Below are 23,634 nucleotides of genomic sequence, written 5' to 3'. Positions count from 1 at the left end.
TATCATTACACTTCACAACAGAACAACACACAGTTAGGCCCAAATCTAGATCGGTTGTTGTCAATAGTCAACCGATCGTGCGCATACGCCGTGCCTAGGATTCGCCCGTGCGCACTGGAAGAACGCCAAAAATATGAGCACCCAATAGAGAACAAATTAATAAAACAAAACAGCCGATCGAGTTGTCGACAAACTACAATACCGGAATGCAACTCAAAACGACAATCTCGAAACAATGTCATGAGCAAATTAATACTTCTTGCACGACATCCGATCTACGCCCACCGATTCACGTAAGTTCTGAAGAACATCATCTGGCAACCAGGTAGGACTCCCAACGTCAAGAACATGATCTAACTAATTAGATTGGGGCACTCAATTCTGAATTGACGAACACAATCGAGCTTGTGTAGGGGTCCAACAGATATTCTCGTTCGATTGTTGCTGATCAAGCGCGAAGTGAAGACGTTCTACAAATACTGACCGCGGCTCCTTGAAAGTTTGTTTAAACATCATTTTGTCAAGGGCAAATTCAGCAGCAATAGAGCGAGTTAAAAGGTCGCGACCATACAGTAAAGTGGGAGAATTTAGAGATCGGATTGTGGTTTTCGATGCAAGTTACTGCATAAGAGTCAAGCGGCGTACCAAGCGGGTGGAAGAGACCCAGGAGGGGTCGAGATTCGCAGCTTTGATCCTATCCGGATAGGCAACATCGAGATTCGTCCGCCGTGGGATAGACTGCACACGGTTACACACACCCACATAATGGATAAGTTTTAAGCCTAGAGTAAGTACAAAAACTAATAAATAATTAAATGTTATCTGTAATTCTTTATTTTGTTAACTTGGGAGTAACGCGGTAAGTTTAGAGTTTGTTTCTTTTTTGTTCACCTCGAACCCGGTCGTTCTGTGGTCGGAGGAAAGGGTCATATATACTCCGCCACTCTTCGATCTTATTTGTGATTGTCTCATGCATAGTTACAAACTTTTAGGACCTACGGATGTGCTTTGCAGGGAGAACGGCCGCATTTGGAGGCAGACGTCTTTGTATATTTAGCCATTCATCGTGTTAATCGTCATGAAACACTGAGTGATTTGCAGTTCGTTATCCCCCCCCCCCCCCAGTATTAGACATCAAATTTTATTTTTTTTCTTCTTGCTTATCACCGGAATATACAGACGTGACTTGTTAATGAAAAGTTTCCGGCTGGAAATTTGCCATGTGACCGCTCAAAAAGTTCGTTTTGGTGTCCACTACGAAATTTTTCAAAATATCCCCCCTTTAGTAGTCCAAATATTTTGCACACGATCACCGTATTTTGATTATTTTACCGGTGGGCAGCTTTTTTACTTTGTAGAAATTACGTTAAGCCTATTTATTAGTCAGCTAGATATACCAGTCAGAAAAAATATCTTTTTTATCACTTTCTCTATTGATTTTTTCTGAGTGAGCTTGAAAACACCTCTCACATTCCTTAACTTCATGGAATCAATCGTCTTCACTTTTATTTAATTTTTAACTCTTAATTTTTACCATGCGAACATTGGTCTAATTGTTAGTTCCCAGCTGTTTTTGAGTCTCCCACAGGGACTAACCTGATCTTTTTTTTGAATGTGCCCAAAAAATTTTTTCAATGAACTTCAGTATTGGACGCTTTCTCAAAAACCACTTGACAGATTGTCAACCAAATTTTGTACACATGAAATTTATCACATTTTTACACTTGCTTGCGAAAAAAAATTTTTGGTCATAACATAATCTAGTACCCACAACATGTGGTAGCTTGCACCAATATAAATATATGTAAAACTGGCAACCTTGGCAAGACTTGGCTAATCAGGGTACACAAAAAAAAACAGTAATGCTGATTTCAATATTGACGACAAAAAATCCGGGAAATTTTATCCAAACTCTTAAATTACTCAACAAAAATCAATAACGAATCAAAAAATTATTTTACATCTAAACTCGTCTACAGATTTTAAATCGTACCTACCAAAAAACCTTCATTATTATTTTTATAAAACATTATTTAATTTATTGACTATGTAAGTTTTCAAAATATTCAAGAACAAAGAGGCAATTCTTAATAAAATAACTAAAACATTCTTCTAAACACTTTTGTACATTTCTGAATGTTTTCTGAAGTTTTTTGAAGAAGAAAATATTAAAACTTACCGAAAAAAATAACAGATACTTCTGTTAGATTTTTTTTATTTTTCATAAAGCTTTGTTCATTAAGAAATGAGACACTTTCTTTCGGTGATAGGTAGGTTCATAGTGATCGGACATGAAAAATTTTGACAGCGTTGTGTTGCCTCTAAAAATTACTGTCCTGCCAATTTTTCTTCGATTTAAAACTTATTTTCGAGATATTTAAAATTTAAGAGAAGAAGGCAAAAAAGCACAGTTTTCTTCAAAATCCATCATTATTGAATCAAGAGCTGACAGCTTAACCGAACGATACTACGCTTGCATGGTGGAAAAGTATGAAAAATATGTCAAGAATATCCACAAAGCCCTAACCAAGTGTTGCTGTGAAGCACATGATCAGAAACTTTGGCTTAAGATCATCAGAAACGTCAAAACTTATATCAACATTGTAAATTATGCATAAGCGAAAAACTAAGTGTAGATCACTGAAATGACCAAAAAAATTTGTCTCTGAGAGGCTAGAAGTGTTGCCCGAGAATAAGTTGAGCAAACTCAACCCAGAACAACAAATTTTTGATAGATTTGGAGCTCGTAAGCGGTATAGTCAGTGGCCGAGCTAATGCAAAATATTCGTTTTGATGGAGGCCAAAACTTGTGAAAAAAAAATGTTAAATAAGTTCCAGAGGTAGAATCCTGCAACATCTCTGCTCGTGGCAAGTCCCTAGAAAAATAAAGTTTATACTTTCTGATTGTTTTGCGAAAAATATCGTGATTTAGCAAGACTCTCCTTCTGTGGAAACAAACAACAAAATTTTCGTGACGATAACTTTGGTTTTTGATGTTTTCAAAAGCCTCAAAAGAGAAGTCTTGTTTAAAACCTCCGCAAATTACAGTCTCAATTTATCGATTTTACTACTAATTCAATCTTATGATGATTCTTCTATGTCTTTGAAACATTTTGAAAGCTGACATTCCAGTAAAACGTGTTTAGTGGGCCAAAAATAATCAAGTCTTGTTAAATTCGGAACAACTAAATCCACCAAAATGTCCGCGGTTCTGTAAAAAAAGTAGCAAAAATTTAAGAAGAAGAATTTGGTCACCTAAAATACCGATTAGATGAATTATTACAAGAAAAATACGATCAATAAAATAACTGAAAAAAGTGTGCGCCGATCGACGAGAGATACCATGAACAAAGTATAGACATTTCTGACAAAAATATATATATGTATATATATTTTTTGAATATTTTTCTTTAAATAATCATAAGATTACCTTCATTTTTTCTCAGAAAGATTTTTGATCTATCGAATAGTTTTTTAGATGCACGCTTTCATAAATGACTCATTTCCAAATGAACTAAACTTGAAGTGTATCCCCGTTAGACTGCCTCAAATTTGTATGGGAAATTTAAAACCAGGGAAATGTTATGCGCTGCAGGCTAAAATTGATCTTAAGCCTAGTACATGATTTCATACCAAATTTGGACCAGATCGGATCACGGAAAGGGGTCGCTCAACAAACCAGAAATTTGTATGGGTTTTTGAGTCAATTTGTTCGAGAGAAACATGAAAAACCAGTTTTTCATCAGTAGATTTAGTTCCTTTTGGTCGATTTCTTAAAGCCCAAATTATGACAAATTCTTCGTCCGAAGACTGCTTTTCGATTAGAGCTAAGATTAAGAAGTTATAAGGCTACAAAAATGGGTTATTTTTTTTCAAGGGTGCAATCTCTGTTAATGAGACATCAATATGTTTGACTCATAAACATTGATGAAGGGTGTTAAACAAGTTAGCCCATTTTTGAATCCTTATAACTTCTTAATCTTAATTCTTATCGAAATGCATTCTTTGGATGAAATATTTATCAAATTTAGGACTTCAAGAAAATTCGTAGAAAGGGAACTAAAGTTATTGATGAAAATCTGGTTTTTCATGTTTCTCTCAAACAAAATGTCTAAAAATCCCATACAAACTTCAGGCTAGTTGAACGACCCCTTCCCATGATTCGATCTGGCCCAAATTTGGCATGAGGTCATGTACTAGGCCTAGAAACAATTTTATCGTGCAGCGCATAATTTTTTTCAAAAGTCTGGTCATTAGGGGCATTTCTAATGAATTGAAATATTTTATCAAAAAGATCAATAACATTTTTCGCCTATCCAAAACTAATCTTCCAGAATTAACTGCGATTTTTTTAAAATATTTTTTGTTACTATTTTCATAAATTTTTCAACTTCAACTTGCACGGTTGCTTGCCTTGATAAAAAAAATCAATATTAGGCGGTAGGAGCAAATAAATTTTGGGTTTAAAAAACTTTTATATAGTTCAGGGTCCACTATAAGCTCCACAATCTAGATACACAATCTTTTGGAGATAAACAATCTTCATCATTTAATTTTAAATAAAAAAAACAACTCGAATTTTTGAGTCTACTCCTTTAGAAATCTTTTTTCCAAACAGGGAATCTTCCTGGAAATCACTTTTCCACGTGTCATTTCCCTGAATGGGAAGACGAAAAAGATAACAAAGGCGAAAGGATTAGGCCATTTTTCTCATTCATTTATTCGAGTTCATGGGCAAAAAATAAATGTGAAAATAAGCCCCATTCACAATAGCAGGATTTGAAAGCCCATTGAATTGATTATTAAGGTGGAAACTGCTTCGGTTTCAGGTTATTTTTTGCGAAAAGCGGTTGAAGACTCTAAAAAAATTTTCGGAGGATATCAAACAAGTGTGATGGTATAAACTTATAGTAATAACAATCTGCTTTTATTTTTATTGGACGGGGACAATTTTTCGACAATGATCGAGGGTTGTCCGGTGGGAAAAGTTTGCATAATACAATTACGCCATAGTACAATCGATAATTCGCAAACTGACCTGCTGCCCATCGATGGCAGCCGTACAAGTGTCGATGCCAAACATGACGAAGTAGAAGCTTTCGTCCGAAGAACGCAAGAACAAACCCAACCCAATGCAAAAGCAGGAGGACAGGATAAATATAATTTTCACTTGACGTAATCTCTTTACCGGCAACGAACAATCGCTGCCGGCAGGGTACAAGAGCTCTTGCCAAGAATGAGTTGTGGGTGGGTCGGTTCATGTTATGCCAGGACTATTCCGGTGCCCAAATTTTCCTGAAAAGGAATGATGGGAGTGTGCCGATCTCTGCATCAACAAGGTTCCCTGAAAGCGAATAACAGTGAGCGACATCGACAGACGGAAGCCAACGTAATGCCATTACAGAATGGATTCTAAGCTTGGTTTTTGTGAATGGACTGGGGGGCAAAGAATGCCGAAGGGAATGTGTAAATTTAGTTAAACATGTGTGTCGGTAATTCAAACTGCTCCAGGCTAGATTCTGTGGTTTTGGGAATTTTCGTAAGAATGGATGTTCGCATAAATTTTATCTTGAAAGGTACCAGAAATCTTGGTATACAGGAATAGAAATATATGTCTTGTAATTGAAGATATTTTGGTATTTCTTTGGAAAAAGAAACAAAAATATTCGAAAAAAAGTTCATTTTCTAGACAGTGAAAAATCCACAAAAGGGATCATCCAAAGACTCAAAAACAACCTTTCCACTAACACCCATTTATTCAAATAGGGTTGATCTAATTCGACCACATTTTTCACCGAACTGTCACCTCTCCCTAAACCCATCATGTGGTTCTTCGGTTGATAACACTTTGCTCCCCTGGACTGCCACCCGGGTTCAGTAGGTTTCTGATGGATGGCGTTTGGAGGGCAGGACATCGAATGGTTCTTTGCAACCATTCGGTGCTTCCGGATCCGGTCACGTCACAGGTGTAAATCTAACGTGACCGGGGCAGCATCGAACAAAGAAAGAGAAGAAAGACGGAAGAGATGTGCCCGAAGATGGAAGATAAAGTTGGAAGGAGTAGTGGTTTTTTGCTCGTTCGGTGATCCTCCTTCTCTACGAAGAGCAGTCGGAAATTTATTACGATGCATTTATTATCCAATTTCTCGGGGACTAATGTTGTGGAAAACTGTTATTCGATAATATAATGCTTATTCGGTGATGAATCACTATTTTTTCCGTGCCTTACACTGGCTTTGTCAGTCAAGAGTTTAAATTTTGTTCAGAAAATAGGTATATCATTCTTAAAGAAGTTCTAGGCACAAATGGCTGTGTACTGTCAGGTGCTCCACATCTTTTTTTCAAATATCACTTGCTTGAATCGTTCAAGTGCCGAAGACGTGATTTTACGCTACTCTCGAGTAGCATTGTGCGAGAATCTGGTCTGTTCCTGATTTTCTCAACCACGTACTTAGAGACAGTGTGTTATGAAGCATTTGAGAAAAATGTCACCTCCTTCGTTCGATTCTAGCATTAGAAATCTACTTCTGAACTGAAGAGGTTAATACTTTTCTGAGATAAAGGGTGAATAAGAAATTATTGCGACACAATCAACAGGGGAAAACTTTTTAACCATTGGGGTAAAAATAAACCAAATTATGAACATTTTCTCATTGATGTGTATTGTTTACATGCTGTCAAACTCGAAGACGTGTTTTTTGATTTAACGAAAATGAACCAACGCGAGTCGAGAGAACAAATTCTTTCCAAACACCTGGAATTTCCTGACCTGTCACACCAGCAGTTGGGAAAAATGTTGAACACTCATTCCAGAGTGTAAAAGCGGTGCCAGAAGCTGTTGACGTTGGGCCACGGCAAAGGAGCTGGAAGAAAACCGGGACCGGTGAACAAAAAGGCGGAGGGAAAGGTGAAGCGGATGATTAAAGCAAATCCCGACGTCTCAAGCCGTGATTTGGCTAAAAAGATCGGCATTTCGCAGAACTACGTCCAGAATGCAAAGGAGAAAGCTGGACTACATACATACAAGGTACAGAACTTCCCAAACCGCGATGAACGGCAACAATCGAAGGCTAAAACTCGGGCACGGAAGCACTACGAGAAGATGCTGACAAAATATGGATGCTGTGTGATGGGCGACGAAACGTATATAAAAGCCGATTTTAAGCAAATTCCAGGGTTGGAGTTTTTCACCAGCAAGAGCAAATTCGATGTGGACGACAAATTAAGGAAGTTCGCCTCCAAATATCTCGTTTGCCAGGCCATCTGCTCTTGCGGACTGAGGAGTGAGCCTTTCATGAGAAAGGGCATAGTAAATGGCGATATCTATAAATCTGAGTGCCTTGATTAGCGTTTTTTACCGTTTTGGCCAGATTTGGCATCATGCCACTATTCTAAAAGCGTCCTGGAGTGATATGAGGCCAATTCTATCCATTTTGTTCCAAAGGATATGAACCCGCTAAACGGTGAGGTAGTACTGGGCAAAAATGAAGCGGGAGCTTCGGAAGACAGTCAAAAATGAGAAGGACATATTAATAAAATGGAAAAAAAACTGAGAAACTGGTACCGTAAACCGGTACACTGTAAAGACTTTGATGGAGGGCATCAAGCGAGAATGCGTTCAATTTTACACTCAAGGCTTCATCGATTAACTTTTCTTTTAATTTTTAAAGCAAATATATGTATAAAACTACCCTAAAATTTTGGTTTGATTCTAAAATTAGCGCAATAATTTCGTGTTCGCCCTTTAGAATGAGTTTGTTCATTAACGTGTGGCATTTAATATTTTCGCAGTCCAATGACTGTTTTCAATCTTATATTAATTCATTACTGAAGCATCAATTGTTCTAAGTTTTACTGCAATCGGAAGTGCATCTGTGAAAAATATTTTAATTTTTTTAATAAGGGACCTATTACCGAATATGAAGTTCGTGTCCGTATCGTTAAAAAATGTCTCAAAAAAAAGAGCCAATTTAAATTTAAAAAATCATACTTATATTCAGCAAAACCTATTGTAAATGTCTGTATAGAGTAAGGTTGCAAGAATTTTTTCCACTCCCATCCGGGCCTAGCAATTCCGGGCATTTTTTCAAAAAAACCTGGCAAAATCCGGGCATGGATTTCAATTTTTCAAATTCAAAAACCGGGCACAAACCGGGCAAAATTTAGGTGTTATTATACATATATAAAAGCAAAGAAAAAATGCAAAAAATATGAAATTAATATTTTATTAATGTAATTGCAGACTTCCAAAAACTTTTTGGAACACATAAATATTTAAAGGTTTATAAAAGTAAATCAGCGAAATTATTTGAAACAACCGTTGAAAATGTCCATATCGTTAATCGATTTTGGTGAAACTTACTCAAAAACTTTGATTTTTTTTGGTATCTTTGTGAAAATTATGAAAAAATCCGAGCAATATCCGGACTTTTTTCACGATATCCGGGCTACCGGGCCAGACCGGACTTTCTCGAAATTTTGTATCAAATATCCGGGCAAACCCGGATAAAACCGGGCAATCTGGCAAGCTTAGTATAGAGCTAAAGGGTGATACGGTCAAAATTTGGTCAATATCTACTTGACGTATTTCTTTCAATGTTGCATATAAAAAACCTGAGCATCCCTCATTTTGAAGGTGTGCGTGTAGAATGTTGCTCCTGTTTTGATTTTGGAATTCACTCTTCAGTTGTCAAAATACCGTTCAAGGAAGAAGAGCAGCGTATCAAAACTTTGCTCGCGCATTACGAAAATCCGGGCTACTCGCACGCAAAGCTGGCAAAATCGCTAAAAGTTGCCAAATCAACCGTTACAAATGTAATTAAAGTGTTTGGGGAACGTTTGTCAACAGCCAGGAAGTCTGGATCGAGGGGAAATCGAAAACCGAAAGCCGCTGAGACGACAAAGAGAGTTGCCGGTAGTTTCAAGCGAAATCCTAAGCTCTCTCTCTGAGATGCCGCAAATAAGCTGGGTGTATCGTCTACAGCCGTGCATCGAGCCAAAAAACGAGCCGGACTATCGACTTACAAGAAGGTAGTGACTCCAAATCGCGATGATAAACAAAATGCGACGGCGAAATTTCCGTGAAAGAGTGTTTGAATAAACGTCTGCTGCCTTTCCTGAAAAAACACGGTTGTTCCGTGCTGTTTTGACCGGGTTTGGCAGCTTGCCATTACGGTTAAAAAGGCCATGGAGTGGTACGCCGCCAACAACGTGCAGGTGGTTCCCAAGGACAAGAACCCTCCCAACACACCAGAGCTCCGCCCAATTGAGAAATACTGGGCTATTGTCAAGCGGAACCTAAAGAAGACCAAAAAACTGCCAAAGACGAGTAGCAGTTCAAGGCAAACTGGTTTCCTGCGGCGAAGAAGGTGGACAAGGTGGCTGTACAAAATCTGATGGCAGGGGTTAAGCGTAAGGCCCGGCAATTCGGATTTGGAAAAGCGGAAGCCTAACTGAATATTTTTCCTGAATTTTATACTAATTAAACTTGAAAAAGAAATTTAATTTGATTTTCTAAAAAAAAACGATTTCATCGATTTACACGCGTTTTCCCTTGACCAAATTTTGACCGTATCACCATTTGATATTCGCGACTGCACTTTCAAATGAAATTCGAAATGTTTGCTTGAAATGAAAAAGGATTGAATAGAACAAAATAAGAAAGTTGACAGTTAATAAAATTGTTTATATATTTTGATGGCAAAACTATTTGATTTATTGTTTAAAAAGCAAACTAAATAAGATTCTTTTTAAAGTGAAAAAAATCCATTCAAATTTCCTCAAAATAATTTAACCGAACGAATCAAAAAGAAAACCTCTCAAACTCTTATGTCATAACAGACGTCAATATAACATGCCTTCTTGAAAGATACAAAAGTTTTTTTTCCTGATTGCTTGGGAAAAGTATCACACTTCAACAATTTTCCACAGAACAGAATCATTTCTATTCAAATTGACGGAAGATTAAATTTTAAGAAAAAATGGTAGTATTTTGGTATATAGTTTCAAATTGGCAATATAAACACGAAATCGATCAATTTTGAACTTCCTCCCGTCTAGGTCTGACTTCAGTTGAACAAAATCTGCAATCCTCACAAAAACTTGTGAATTTCTTGGTCAACATTAACCATAAATAACATTGAATTCAGTTTTTTTACTTCATTTCAATTTTCTATTCATTATGTATAAGCTTAAAAATATCATGATCCCAAGTGACGATAAATATTCTCGACATGAAACCTTCCGATGTAATTGAGCAAACCCGGTTTTAACCTGCCAGCATCCAGATTTCTAGAGATAGAAAATTAGCCAGGACCAGAAAGGAGTGCCCACTACTACTAACTTCAACTTGAATGCGATAGCCCGCGAGGGGAAAATAAATGAAGATGGGATAATTTATGCTTTCATGCTTGCTTGCATGCTCAGCGTTCAGACTCCAAGCTCCAAGCATACTGGCTGACATTTTGGTGGGCATCACCTTCTGCCTGGCATGACTGAGGTTCCGTTTTGAAAGATTTGTCCTTTCCCCTCCATCTTTTCCCATTCAGCTAGAGAAGAGACTGATTGGCCCATTCCTTCCATTTTGAATGGCGGGCTTGACTGTTTGTCGGTCGTCTGGTAGCCACTTTCCGGAATGACACATAACTGGGTCCTGTTCACAAAAGGCAAAAAGGCTAACTTCTGGCTTTCTTCCCTTCAATAACAACAGCAACTGATCTTTCCTCCAAAGGTACCGTCAATTTGTCATGTGGAATTCCAGGGTATTGTACATCTGGGTCTAACTAAAAGGAATCGAGCACACAGGCCAAGCATAACGCGTGAATGGGGAGGGCATTTATTTCGCTATTCACATGTACAAAATTGTGTTATTCCTGCAATCTCCGCTTCGGTACAACGGCGCGTTAGCCAATTCCACCACGGTGAACGTCGGAATTGGCTAACGCGCCGTTGTACCGAAGCGGAGATTGCAGGTTCAAGTCCTGTAGGTGAGCCGTTGTATCTTTTTCGAAATTTTCATGATATTTACGGCTTATGTTCTTTCGTTCTTTGATAGTTCATGTTCCTCTAATTTCTTTCATCACATATGAAAATGTGATCATTTTCAGGTACAAAGATGTACCAAGCGATTTCATAACATCAGTATTGATTTGGTGTTATTCCAACTTATCTTCATGAAGGAATGTTGACGAGTTGCTGCTGCGGTTCCAATGCGAGGAATGTTTCTGGAGGTTGGAACTTCAGCTAAGAATTTGCCTCCGGACCAAGACGGCTCCGGTTAAATGTGTGCAAAATGAAGACAGATGGGAAGACGATTTTTCAACACCGGCCGAATTCCATATCCGGAGAATGGGTGAAAATGTTTCAAATATTAGATTGAGGGTAGGAAAAATAGCGAGAAGTACGGTGACATTGTTGAACCTGTTTTTTACGACCCCGAGACGTGTGAGTGGTTCAATGGGCCATTGACTATTGATTGAGTTCGTGCCTCCATCCAGGTTCTTGAAAGATGTCATGTGATGCTAAGAAATAAGTTGTTTAAAGCATGGACCATCTTAAATCTGGACGCATTAAAACGGATCTTTCTCGAAGCTATGTAAACAAAATAAAAATGTTTTGTACTCCAAATGTAGGGTTTTTATTGCACTTTGAAGGAAAAATAATACATGTAGTGCTTCCTCTATTGGGTACTACTTCTTCAATACAGTTTGTTGGTGCGGGACGAAGAATTTCGTATGTGGTCAAGCTTCTATTTCAAATGCTCTTCGCTCTTTTCACCACCTTAGAATTTTCTTCTGATCTTCTATCCGTCTTTAATTTTCAACTCTTTAATACTCACCGATAAAGCCGCAAATTTATTTCATAAAAAAATAAAAATGAGATTGAGAATAAATCAGCTGATTGCTTATTTAAACTCGAGAACAAAAATCTGATTAAGTGATCAATCAGTAATCAAAAGTGGTATCAGTTTTCTTGGACAAAATTCAGAATCAGTGTGAAAAATTACAATTTAGATTTGAAATATTGGAATTTAAAATTCAAATTAAAAAATCGATGTATTAGACAAAGATTAACGAACAATGGTATTTTATTCCACTTCACAACTCGAAATCAACATTGGATTAAAGAAAATCAATTCAATATATGTATTAAGATCAAACATTCGCAGATCTAGGACTCAGAATTCGATTCAGTCATCGTGCTTATTTAAGAATTCCGATACTTTGAACTTTCGTCGTTTTTATTAAATTTTAAATGAATAGCCTAAATTGAGTTTATTTTGATTTTTTGCTTTTCAAGATGGTTTTTCTTAATATCATGAATTTTGAAATAAGTATGATGATAACAAATTTTAAAAATCACTTGAAACATTAATATTGCATATTTCTAATAAATCATTGACGATATTGATTCTTAAAATAAAGAAATCCATTAATCAAAGTTTAACACGTTCGCACAAAGATCAATTTTGATTTTCATGAAAAAACCATCGCAATACACTGTTTTAAAAAGTAATTTCATTTAAATTATTTTAATCGTCACCTCAAAAAATTTTTGTTAATCTGAATTTTTCAACAAAAATTATAAACTGACATAAACATTGAATCAATTCAAAATAAGCTACTTGATTTTGACTAAGTTAACAATAATAAATGTTCAAAGATATCAAATAATAAAGCATCATACTCAAGCTTTCCTATATGAAATTGAAAATCAGATCTAAAATCCTATAGATTGTTAATTTTCGTAGATCGCATCAAGATTTTTTATATTTGAGGCCCTCAGAGCCAAAGGGGTATAAGTGACAAAATGGTCGATTTTGAGTTAATGATGCCAAATGATTTTTCATATTTCAAACTATATGTGGTGTTTTTTCAGATTTTTTGAATTTTATTTATATACTTTTACGTTCGAGAGCAAAATAAAAATTTTCGAAAAATGTATGGAAAATGGCCAAACACAACCACTTTAAAACGTGTTTTCTCGAAATAACCTTTCATGCACTTATACCCCTTTGGCTCCAAGGGCCTCATTTCATCAAAAAGCCATTCACAGTAAAAATTGATGTTGATAATTTGATGCTAGAAATTGTTAAAAAGCATAACGTAGGTAATAAAATCGGGGTTTGTTAGCAAATTGAAATCAAAATTATTTTTTTTAAGTCTGGTTCATGTTTTGAACGCATTTTTGAAAACCGCTTCCTGAAGTCGTGCTTATATTTCGAGCTCAAATTTTGCCTTGAGAAATAGATTTTTTTTTCCAAAATCAAGATTGATGTTCGACAATTCAACGCCTTGGTTTTGATTATAGTTTGTTTGGGTTATAAATGTTTTTTTTTATCATGAAATTTGAATACCTATAAGCAATAGATGAGAAGATAAAAAATACCATCAACTGAGGTATCATGCAACAATTTTCTACTTCAAGGGCTTCTAAAAACTTAAAGTCCACAGAAAATCAAACCAATTGCATATAAAAAGTTTTAAGGTTGATGCGATATTTTTTGTTTTTTTTTCAAAAAATTTTACATTCTTTCTGTTAAAATGTTTTCGAAGAGAAAGCAAGACGAAGTTGCATACATTTAGGGGTAGAAAAACTTCAAAACATTCTACCATTTAAAATCATAAAAAATGAAGTTTGGATGGATGAAGTTTTGAAATTGACAAAACAATCAATTTTCGGCATATGGAAACGAGATTCAAAAAGTTAATATTTGATTAGCATTTTGATGCATTTGAGCCCAGACTGGTAATTGAATTATAGAAAAAATTATTTTTAAAAATTTGATGAATGTCCGAAAAATATTTTTACACCATCAATGTTGGTATAGAATAATAAATGCAGTATAAAGTTTTGTAGGTGATGTCATTAAGCCAATTCTACATACAAGGTGAAGTTTTATACGATATCGAAAAATATAAAAATATGTAAATTTATTGCTCGATTTTGTTAAATTTTCTATGAGAAACAAAAACTCTATAAAACTATATCACGATGTGAGAAACCATGTCAGCGTCATTTTATTATCATTAAATGATAACTTTTTTACATTATATTAAAATCAAAATTGAATAAGTGCTGTGGTATACAAATCTTGCATCCAACCCTACTGTTGCATGATTTTGATGGTACGTATTATTTTTTATTTATTTATAAACTAGCTGATTGGTGTGCTTTGCTACACCTGCCAACATAAAATGATTTGTTAAGAAATTATAGATTTTTTTTGTTGAAATTTGGAATGGAATGAAATTGAATCATTTGAGGCACTTAGGATCAGAGGGGTGCAAGTGATTTTTTAACAAAACTGAGATAAACTGTTTTTTGGATAGTTAAAGTATAGATTAACATTCTGTAGAAGACACAGGTCAAAAGAAAAATTATTTCGATATTTTTAAGCTATTTATAAAAAAACGTGTCAATGAAAATCCTTTTTCGTTTGGTGTCAGAAGGGTGCAAGTGCACTTGCACCCTTCTGACACCAAAGGATTATACTTTTAGGCTGATTTCATTAGAACGTATACATTTTTGTCAGTTGAAAACAACATCATCCAGCTCCGACTAGGATTTTCTACTGGTTCTGATCAGGATAATCCAAAGTCCTCAGATAGAGAAGCGATGAAAATAGATTCAGGTGTAGCTTCGTAACAAATATATCTAAGAAAAATCTCTCGGATGAAAGCTCAGAGGATTCAGAGTTTTCGACAGGCTCTGATCATAATTTCACATACTATCCCACGGAACAAAATGAAACTTCGAAAAGTTCAGATGAGTCGTTGCGACAGGTAGTTTATAAAAAATTACATAAAGTCTTTTAAGGAATATTTACATAACTGTTTAGGAAAGAGGTCTGGTATAATTAGACCAAAAAAGAAAAATTAAACATCCACGGTTCTTCTGGATAATCAGAAGTTGCTGCTGCTGCAGTTGCTAGGGAGAATGAGTCCATTCCTGGAGAGTCAACTGGCCATTCATCAAGACCCCAAAAACGCCAACGAAATCAGGCAGTCTGGAAACTCATCTTGCAAAAAAAGCTACGAAACCAAGGGGAAGCGTACGTTGGTTCTACCGGAAAAAGCGACCAGCTAAACAGTTAATTCCAATGAATGAACACATATGCAGGTATTCTTGTGTATCCATTAAGGAAAAAGAGAGATTGAAAGTTTTCTACAAATTCTGGGAATTAGGATAGTGGAACTTGCAAACCTCGTTCATTATGAGTTGCATAGAAATTTGAAGCCCGAAAACGCAGAAAATTAAATGTGTGAACAAAAACAAAACATTTAGTATCATACTGAAAATACTCGTTACATACAGGTTCCACAAGGATGCTATCATATTGTTTGGAGTCAGAGTGGTGCAAGTGTCATTCTTGGGATCAGAAGGGTGCAAGTGAAAAATATCAATATAAGTAGTTCGCCGTTTTAACACAAACTTTGGTTTTTCTTTCAGAATCGTTCATTTTAGACCTCATGAGACACACTCCATCGAAATTTTAGTAGAAAAATTGATTCGATAATTTTGATTTAGAAAAAAAACTTTGAGGCTCGTTTTCTCGAAATCATCATTTCGGCACTTGCACCCCTCTGATCCTAAGCGCCTCATTTCATATCAAATTTCAACAAAATTTAGAAGAAACCGCTTTAAAAGAGAGCTTCAACTATTCGAGTTTCGATGACCCCCTTTTCACTTTTCCGATCTGTAACGGCTGGAAAGGTCTGTAACATTCATAGTAGGATATCTTGTATTTAAGAGAAACATATGTCAAATTTGATTCTATTTTCTTAATTACTTCTCCAGTTATACCAACAAAATTATATTGGAACCCCCTTGTGTACTCTCTGTATGAAGAGTGGTGTTTCAAATAATCATAGAACCATTTCTCGTACCCAAATATTTGGGTTATTTAAATGATTTCCAATATCATATTTGGTTCCATTTGTTAGATAAGTTCTTGGTTTATGCAAATCAATTGTATGGGAGCTTCCCACTTCCCTAACTATATCCCTAATTGAAAAAGGAAGGCGTCTAGAATATGCATATAACCTTTTCGCGTATCTAAAGGCCCTTCCATGTCAAATTTGGTGAAATTTCTTTGATAAGCTCTAAAGTTATGCGATAAAGTGTAAAGGAGCCCCCTTGTCTTCTTCCTATCACCCCACTGGAAGGAAGCAGTGGTACTTGCTGGATAAGTTCTCCAGTAATGTAAAAAATTGTCTGGGAGCATTCTCTTCCATTCAAGTTTTTCCACTGGAAGAACAGAGGGTTCTCAAGATATCATAGTAACATTTCTTGTTTAAATTACCTTCCCATACCAATTTTGGTTCCATTTGCTTGAATAATTTTCCATTTATGCTGAAAATTGTAAAGGAGCAACATCCTCCTTTCTACCTTTTTAAAGGGGGAGGGGCACTCAACATTCATAGAACCATTTCTCATACCCAAATAACCTTTCAAGCTCAATTTGGATCCATTTGCTCGAATAGTTCTCAAGCTAAGCAATAAAAACGGTATGGAAGCCCCACTCCTCCCTTCCTATATCCTCACTGGAAGGAGGGAGGATTCTGACATAATCATAGAATTATTTCTCGTATTCATATACCATCCCATGCCACATTAGGTTCATTAGTTCTCGAGTTATGTAAAAAAATGTAAGCCTTCTTATCACCCCACTGGAATAAGGGAGAGGTACTAAATATTCGAAACATTCCTCGTACCAAATACACTCCCATGTCAAATTTGGTTCCATTTGTATCAGGCATGCATTTTCTCCATGGAGAATCTCCGCGGTGCGGGTTTTTTTAATCCCCGCGGAGATTCTCTGAACTTCACCACGGAGATGTTTAACTAACACCACTGGAGAGAATTTTGGAATTCAGCACCAACGAGCGTGAGAATGAGAGCTCTTATGTTCCCCACATTCACCACCGAGAACACCGATCGATCCAATTATTGAACACGAAAACATTGCAGGTGATTGCATACATTAAGGGGTATTACGTGTGATAGTATACTTGAAGGGGCAATTCCAATTCGACTGGGAACAAAGAAAAAGTTAGTTTATCTGAAAAAGAAATGTTAACTTATCGGTTGCTGTCATATCATATTTAAGATCTCTATAAATGAAAAATGTTTATTTAGTGAAAACCTACTTTTAATCATAACAACTTTTTTTAAAGTTCGGACCGAGTGTTTAAAGATATGTAGTTTTAGATGCACGTACAATAAAGATTTAAGTAAAAAGAAAGATTTCATATTCATCAGATTACAAATTTTTTAAACCTTATTATACAGGGCGTCTCTAAATTGGTTTGAAAGGGAAAAATGGCACTGAGTGTTAAAAATCCTAGAAATTATGTGATGTTTTTGAGCGAAGTGATTTTTTGAAATAAAAACAAATGTTTTTGGAGGTTTTTTTTACATCAACCAAAATAAATCGATGAACTGATGCATCACTCAAAACGATCAATTGATGAACACCTGTAAAAATCACTAAGGAATGGTTACCGTCTTATAGCACATTACTTTCAACTTCCAGCTTGCCATACGTTCGGCAAAGCCAAGTCACCAAAAAACGCAGGTGATTCTCGTCGGTGAGGAAATGTGCCACTCTATGGTGCTCTACGGTGTAAACATTTATGCTCGAATGTGAGGATCTGGTGGCGGTGCGAGTTTGAGTTAGTGTTATGACACTCGAGAACATCGAAAGCAGATAGAGAGTGGTGAAAAACTAACAATCTCTCCGGAGAGTTTGTGGCAATAATAGTGCGGTGTTGAAATTCTCCGGCTCCGTAAAAACCCCACGGTGAAAAGCATCCCTGATTTGTATGATAAGTTCCCGAATTACTTTTATTTGAGAGACCCCCCTTTCCTTTTATAGGAAGAGAGAGAGAGAGAGAGAGAGAGAGAGAGAGAGAGAGGGGTTCCAAATTATTCCAAATAGTTGCGAGTTGTATTTAACACGTTCGTCGCCACGCTCATTTTGGTAGTTTTACTAGAAGGGCCCAAAGAAATTCTGGGAGCGAGAAAGAAAAGAGGGAGAGTTCCCAGATTTGCAACGTGTGGCTAAACTGAGCGGCTAACTTGAGTAAGAGAGCGTCACCTGCTTTTTGATGTGACGGGGCCCCCCAGGAAATGCACCCGTCACCCGAATATGGGTGCCGTGGCGACGAACGTGTTAATAATGTTGGAAATTGAATTTCAATATTAACATCAAAACTTATTTTAAAAATTTGATAAGATGATTATTCTAAACAACAAAAAAAAAAGTTCAAGTTTTTCAAAATTAGAAAACAAAAAACGATTTCAATTATTATTCTCATTCTGTTTCATTAATTTTGTTCGCTGAATATTCCAAAATTATTTTTTTTAATTTAATTTAAATTTTTGACTTTAGAAATAATTTTTACAAACCTCATCGTTGTAGTGTTTTCTCGATCAAAATATTCGATTCTAATTTCAAATCACAGATTGATTCGATGTAATTTATTATGACAAAAAAGCGGCTTCTTGCTGATACCATTCATCAAGCTCTGCATTTTTCGTGAGTTGAAACATTTTAAAGTCAAAAATATTATATCTTTTATTGTGGTTGACATCCTTAGGCATCTTTTTTGACAATAGAGTACTGAACTATAGCTTTTTTGCCAGTATTCCTATTCTAAAAAGTTTCAGTTTTGGCAAAAATAAACGTTTGAATTTTTGCTCACAGTTTTTTTAAGTGCGCGGGTCTTAAATTGAATTTATTTTCGGAAAAATCTGAATTTTTTCCTAGATTGTTGCTTTGTTGAGATTTTTTGAATAAAATCATTCTATGAGATGCACATAAGATATCAGTTAAGATGCCACCGCAGCTTGTGGCATAGAAAATGGCCTACAAGTCTTCTAAACCAATGGTCATTATATCGAATCCCGGTCACGACATATTCAGTACACTTTCTGAGGGTTGGTGGTTTAAGCATTTGGAAGATGTTTACCATCATATCCTCGAATTAAGTAAAAAGGAATCTCTTCGAGGAAATATCAAGTTTTATCGAGATTCTGTATGTGTTTGTGTTCGTTTTGAATTATTAGAAAATTAAAGCAGTGTGTTTTTTTCTGTATAAGTTGTACAAATCTTTTCCAAATTTATCTGTATATTTTCTTTTGAATGCCAGACAGTTTACTTTGTAAACTAAAGGTGGCTTTCTCACCATACAGTTCCAGAGTCACCACACAGTTCCATATATTATTTGTAAGGTAATGAAAATTGTAACAGAGTTGCAAATATGTATGTTTAAACAAATTGACTCGAAAAAAAAGTAAGTTCCACCATTTCTTACCTTGTAGATTCCATCCACGAGTTTGATGATTTCCTCCGTCTCCATTTTGATGATTCAATTGCCGCAATTCGTCGAAAAGAATGTCAGCAGTGCTCTTCTTATCTATCTGGAACTCAATACAAGCCGGGTTCAATTTGTACCACTTTGTTATCTTCTCTTTTTCCGTACTCTTGGCACAATAATCGAACACTTTCTGTATCACTTCCTTTCGATTTGACGCGCTCCCCCACTATTGGTTCACTTTTTTTACCTTTCGAACTTGGCTTGTTAAATTTTCTCAGCAACTTTTCCTCGTCAACAGGCACGATTCACGAAAATTTTCCGCAACTTTTTGTTGATTTTTGTTTGCTTCTCCTTATTTTTGCTTTTGTCGGAAACAAATTATCTTCGATTTTATTCACTTTCCGGGAACAAGTTCAACGAGCATCTTTCGAAAAAATTATTTACAAGTATTGGAACTGAAAGAACAGCACAATCAAAATTGAACATAACTTTTTTCGCGCCTCGGTTTTTTTTTCTGGGGAATACTATTTACACAAAAAATATCACTTCAGGACACAAACAAATAAATCAAACTTTTCAGTTGAAGTTTTTTTTTCTTCTCTGGAAAGGTGGCGCAAATAAGAATTTCCGGTTCCGGGGGCCACACTCAAACGATACGGTTGTTGTTGCTGATGTCCCCACGACGATAGCTTATGGTCCTGGTTGCCTTGCGTAATTCGACGTTCCGGAACGAATTCATGCTAATGATTTACGGGTACGATTTTGGCAGTCACTTCCGGTGAGATGGAGCTGTTTTCCGCAAAAAAGAAACTTGTTCTGGTCTTTTTTATCCTTCTTGCGACTTAACGATGTGTTTTAGTAGTTGAAAGCAGGTAAATCTGAAAAGAGGAGATAAATTATATTTTTAGTGAATTTTGTCCCAATTTTTTTTTAAATAAGAGAAGTTAAAATAAATTTCAACCCATAAACATATCATCACTTATTTTTTTTCGGAACATTAATATGTCTGTGCGACAAAAATTGAATAAACGCCCCGGAGATACAACTCGTACGAAATTATAAGTGATTTAGCCTTAATTACATTAAACTTCGCGCACGTTTCTCTCAGATTCATTTTTTTTTCATTTTTTGCGCTGCTGATTACTTTTTATTATGTCAATAATTTCAGAGCTCTGCCTCACTCACTTCATTCTTTTGCTTTCTATCAACAAACTTACTCTGATGACTAGGTTCGGCTTACATTTCATCCGTTTTTTCGGTTGCCTTCAGCCTAGTTTTTTTCGTATACTTCCTATCCCGAACGTTTCACACGATTGCAATCCCTTCGTAAGAAGCAGAATGGAAAAAAGTGGCTCATTCAGTTCTATCCTTGGCTCCCTTTAATTTCCACTCCAGCCATTTCAGGAACACGCTGCTGCAGTAGGAAAAATCTTTTCCACCGCCAATCCCAATCCAGCCAGAGCACGTAGTCTCAGCTCTTTGCTTTTTAATTTAATTAAACTTTGGATGAGTTGCCATTTTTGTTCCTTTGCCTTCAGTAAATTGGAAAATTATAATGTTCAGTTCAAACAGGGGTGTGAGAATGCTTTTTAAAGCATGATATGCTCAGATTGATTAATGAAATAATTTAACAAGTTTGTTAAGAACTATTTGTTAAAGACAAGTTAAGGGTGATACGGTCAAAATTTGGTCAAGGGAAACGCGTGTGAATCGGTGAAATCGTTTATTTAAAAAATCAAATTAAATTTCTTTTTCAAGTTTAATTAGTATAAAATTCAGGAAAAATATTCAGTAAGGCTTCCGCTTTTCCAAATCCGAAATGCCGGGCTTTCCGCTTAACACCTGCCATAAGATTTTGTACAGCCACCTTGTCCACCTTCTTCGCCGCAGAAAGCCAGTTTGCCTTGAACTGCTGCTTGTCCTTAGCCGTTTTTTGGTCTACTTTAGGTTCCGCTTGACAATAGCCCAGTATTTCTCAATTGGGCGGAGCTCTGGCTTGTTGGGAGGGTTCTTGTCCTTGGGAACCACCTGCACGTTGTTGGCGGCGTACCACTCCATGGCCCTTTTACCGTTATGGCAAGATGCCAAATCCGGCCAAAACAGTACGGAACAACCGTGTTTCTTCAGGAAAGGCAGAAGACGTTTATTCAATCACTCTTTCACGTAAATTTCTTGGTTGACAGTCCCGGAAGCTATGAAAATGCTACTTTTCAAGCCACAGGTACAGATGGCTTGCCAAATCAGATATTTCTTCGCGAACTTTGACAGTTTTATGTATTTGAAAATATCTGCTACCTTCCTTTTGCCGTATAAAACTCCTGTCCCGGAAGCTGCTTGTAGTCGGCTTTGACGTAGGTTTCGTCGTCCATTACCACGCAGTCAAACTTCGACAGCATCGTCGTGTACAGCCTCCGGGATCGCGCTTTGGCCGTCGTATTTTGATTATCATCGCAATTTGGAGTCACTACCTTCTTGTAAGTCGATAGTCCGGCTCGTTTTTTGGCTCGATGCACGGTTGTAGATGATACACCCAGCTTATTTGCGGCATCTCGGAGAGAGAGATTAGGGTTTCGCTTGAAACTACCGGCAACTCTTTTTGTCGTCTCAGCGGCTTCCGGTTTTCGATTTCCCCCCCGATCCAGACTTCCTGGCTGTCGACAAACGTTCCCCATACACTTTAATTACATTTGTAACGGTTGATTTGGCAACTTTTAGCGTGCTATTTCACATATGGGACTGTAATGCGGGTATATTTCATATGGGACAGCCACGAGTTTATATTTTTTTCGAAATTTCTAGAACAAAATCTCTTTTTTATTGTTTCACATTGAAGCCCTATGTTGAAAATGACAAACTGTCAGGTTACATGAAAAATGACGAAAATTCATATGGGACTGTTATGCGAATAGGGGCAGTTAAATTCATGCCAGGTATTACATCGTATCTCATCTGTTAAACCAACGTTTTTTTTTGCATAAATCGATTCGTTTTCAGTACAGTCTAGATAAATCCTCAAAATTTATAACCCAACTATAAATTGTACTCTAAATAAAACTTGATGAGGTCATTCTTTTGTAAGATCATGCTTTATTTTTGAGGATCTATGTGCAATTTAATTGACAACAAGAGTCAGAGTCAGTTTACGCTCGGACGTTGGTGCAATCACATGTTTCTAAATTGAACTCTCGGTCAGTGCATCTTTTTTTCAATTCGTTAAACTGGAATAGGTTCCGGCCTACTGATATGGAAAGAATGCAAAAGAATACGATTAAAATTGCGTTTGGTACGTGCGCGAGGCCTCCGGCATATGTTAACGTTTTTGTTTTTGTTCAGAACACGTTGGAAATACAAGCGTCCATTGTGCATTCTTTGTACAAGGACGAAAATGAACGATGTTTTTACCTAAAGTTTATGGACGAAACAGTGTTTAATAGATTTATCAATAAAATGGACGCCGAGTACCCCTTCATATATGAAGATGGAACCAGGATTAGGGTAAAATTGGACGTTGCGAGTAGTGTTCATCGTTATGTGCGAATATTCAATTTGCCTCCCGAGGTCGATGACGAGGAAATTGCAGTTGTTTTGGGACAGTATGGGACAATTAAGCAGCACGTTAGAGAGAAATTTGCGACAAATTCTGGTTTCCCTGTGTTTAACGGTATTCGTGGCGTTCACTTGGAAATCGCCAAGGAACTTCCAGCGAATATTTTCATCTCAAACTTCAAGGTTAGGATATTTTATGATGGTGTTAAAAGTCGGTGCTTCTTCTGCAAAATTGAAGGCCACCTTAAAGTTAACTGTCCCAAGCTGGCAAGCATCGACGTGGTTGGTTTGAATAGCGTTCACCAAAAGTCATCGGAACCAAGTACATCGTTCAGCCAAGTACTTAAGAAAGCATTGGTTGGGGCCACACCGAGGATTGAAAAAATTGCAAATATCTCGACAACGTTGCCGAGCAAGCTTAAAACCCGATCAACACGACAATTGCTACCGAGCCTCAACGAAGCCGTACACACAACGGCTGCCACAAAACCGACAACGTCTGCAGAAAAAATGAGCAGCGAAGAAAAGATCGACGACGATGACGATGACGATGAAGATGATGATGACGATGACGACGACGGCGACGACGACGACGATGGCGATGAGAACGAAGAAGATGAAGATGACGATGACGAAGAAGACAATGATGACGACGCGGAAATGGAAGTGGATAAGGTTAATCTCAAACGAACTATTTCCAGTCCTAGTTCGACCTCGGAAAACGAATCCAGGAAAAAAATAAAGCCAAAAAGCAAAATTGCATCGG

General features: G+C 36.7%; 1 protein-coding gene across 1 annotated transcript in view; it reads right to left on the bottom strand.

The window, feature by feature from the left end:
• Nucleotides 1-23,634, bottom strand: part of LOC129751305 (zinc finger CCCH domain-containing protein 13) — a 315,903-nt gene that overhangs the window by 37,673 nt on the left and 254,596 nt on the right. The window contains exon 2 of the mRNA XM_055746726.1: nucleotides 19,320-20,200. Coding sequence (XP_055602701.1) covers nucleotides 19,320-19,364 — 45 coding nt within the window. The 5' untranslated portion in view covers nucleotides 19,365-20,200. The remainder of the gene's footprint in view (nucleotides 1-19,319; nucleotides 20,201-23,634) is intronic.

Source organism: Uranotaenia lowii, chromosome 3 (genome assembly GCF_029784155.1).
Source record: "Uranotaenia lowii strain MFRU-FL chromosome 3, ASM2978415v1, whole genome shotgun sequence".
Classification (NCBI taxonomy): domain Eukaryota; kingdom Metazoa; phylum Arthropoda; class Insecta; order Diptera; family Culicidae; genus Uranotaenia; species Uranotaenia lowii.
This window is presented reverse-complemented; position numbering and strand designations above follow the sequence as displayed.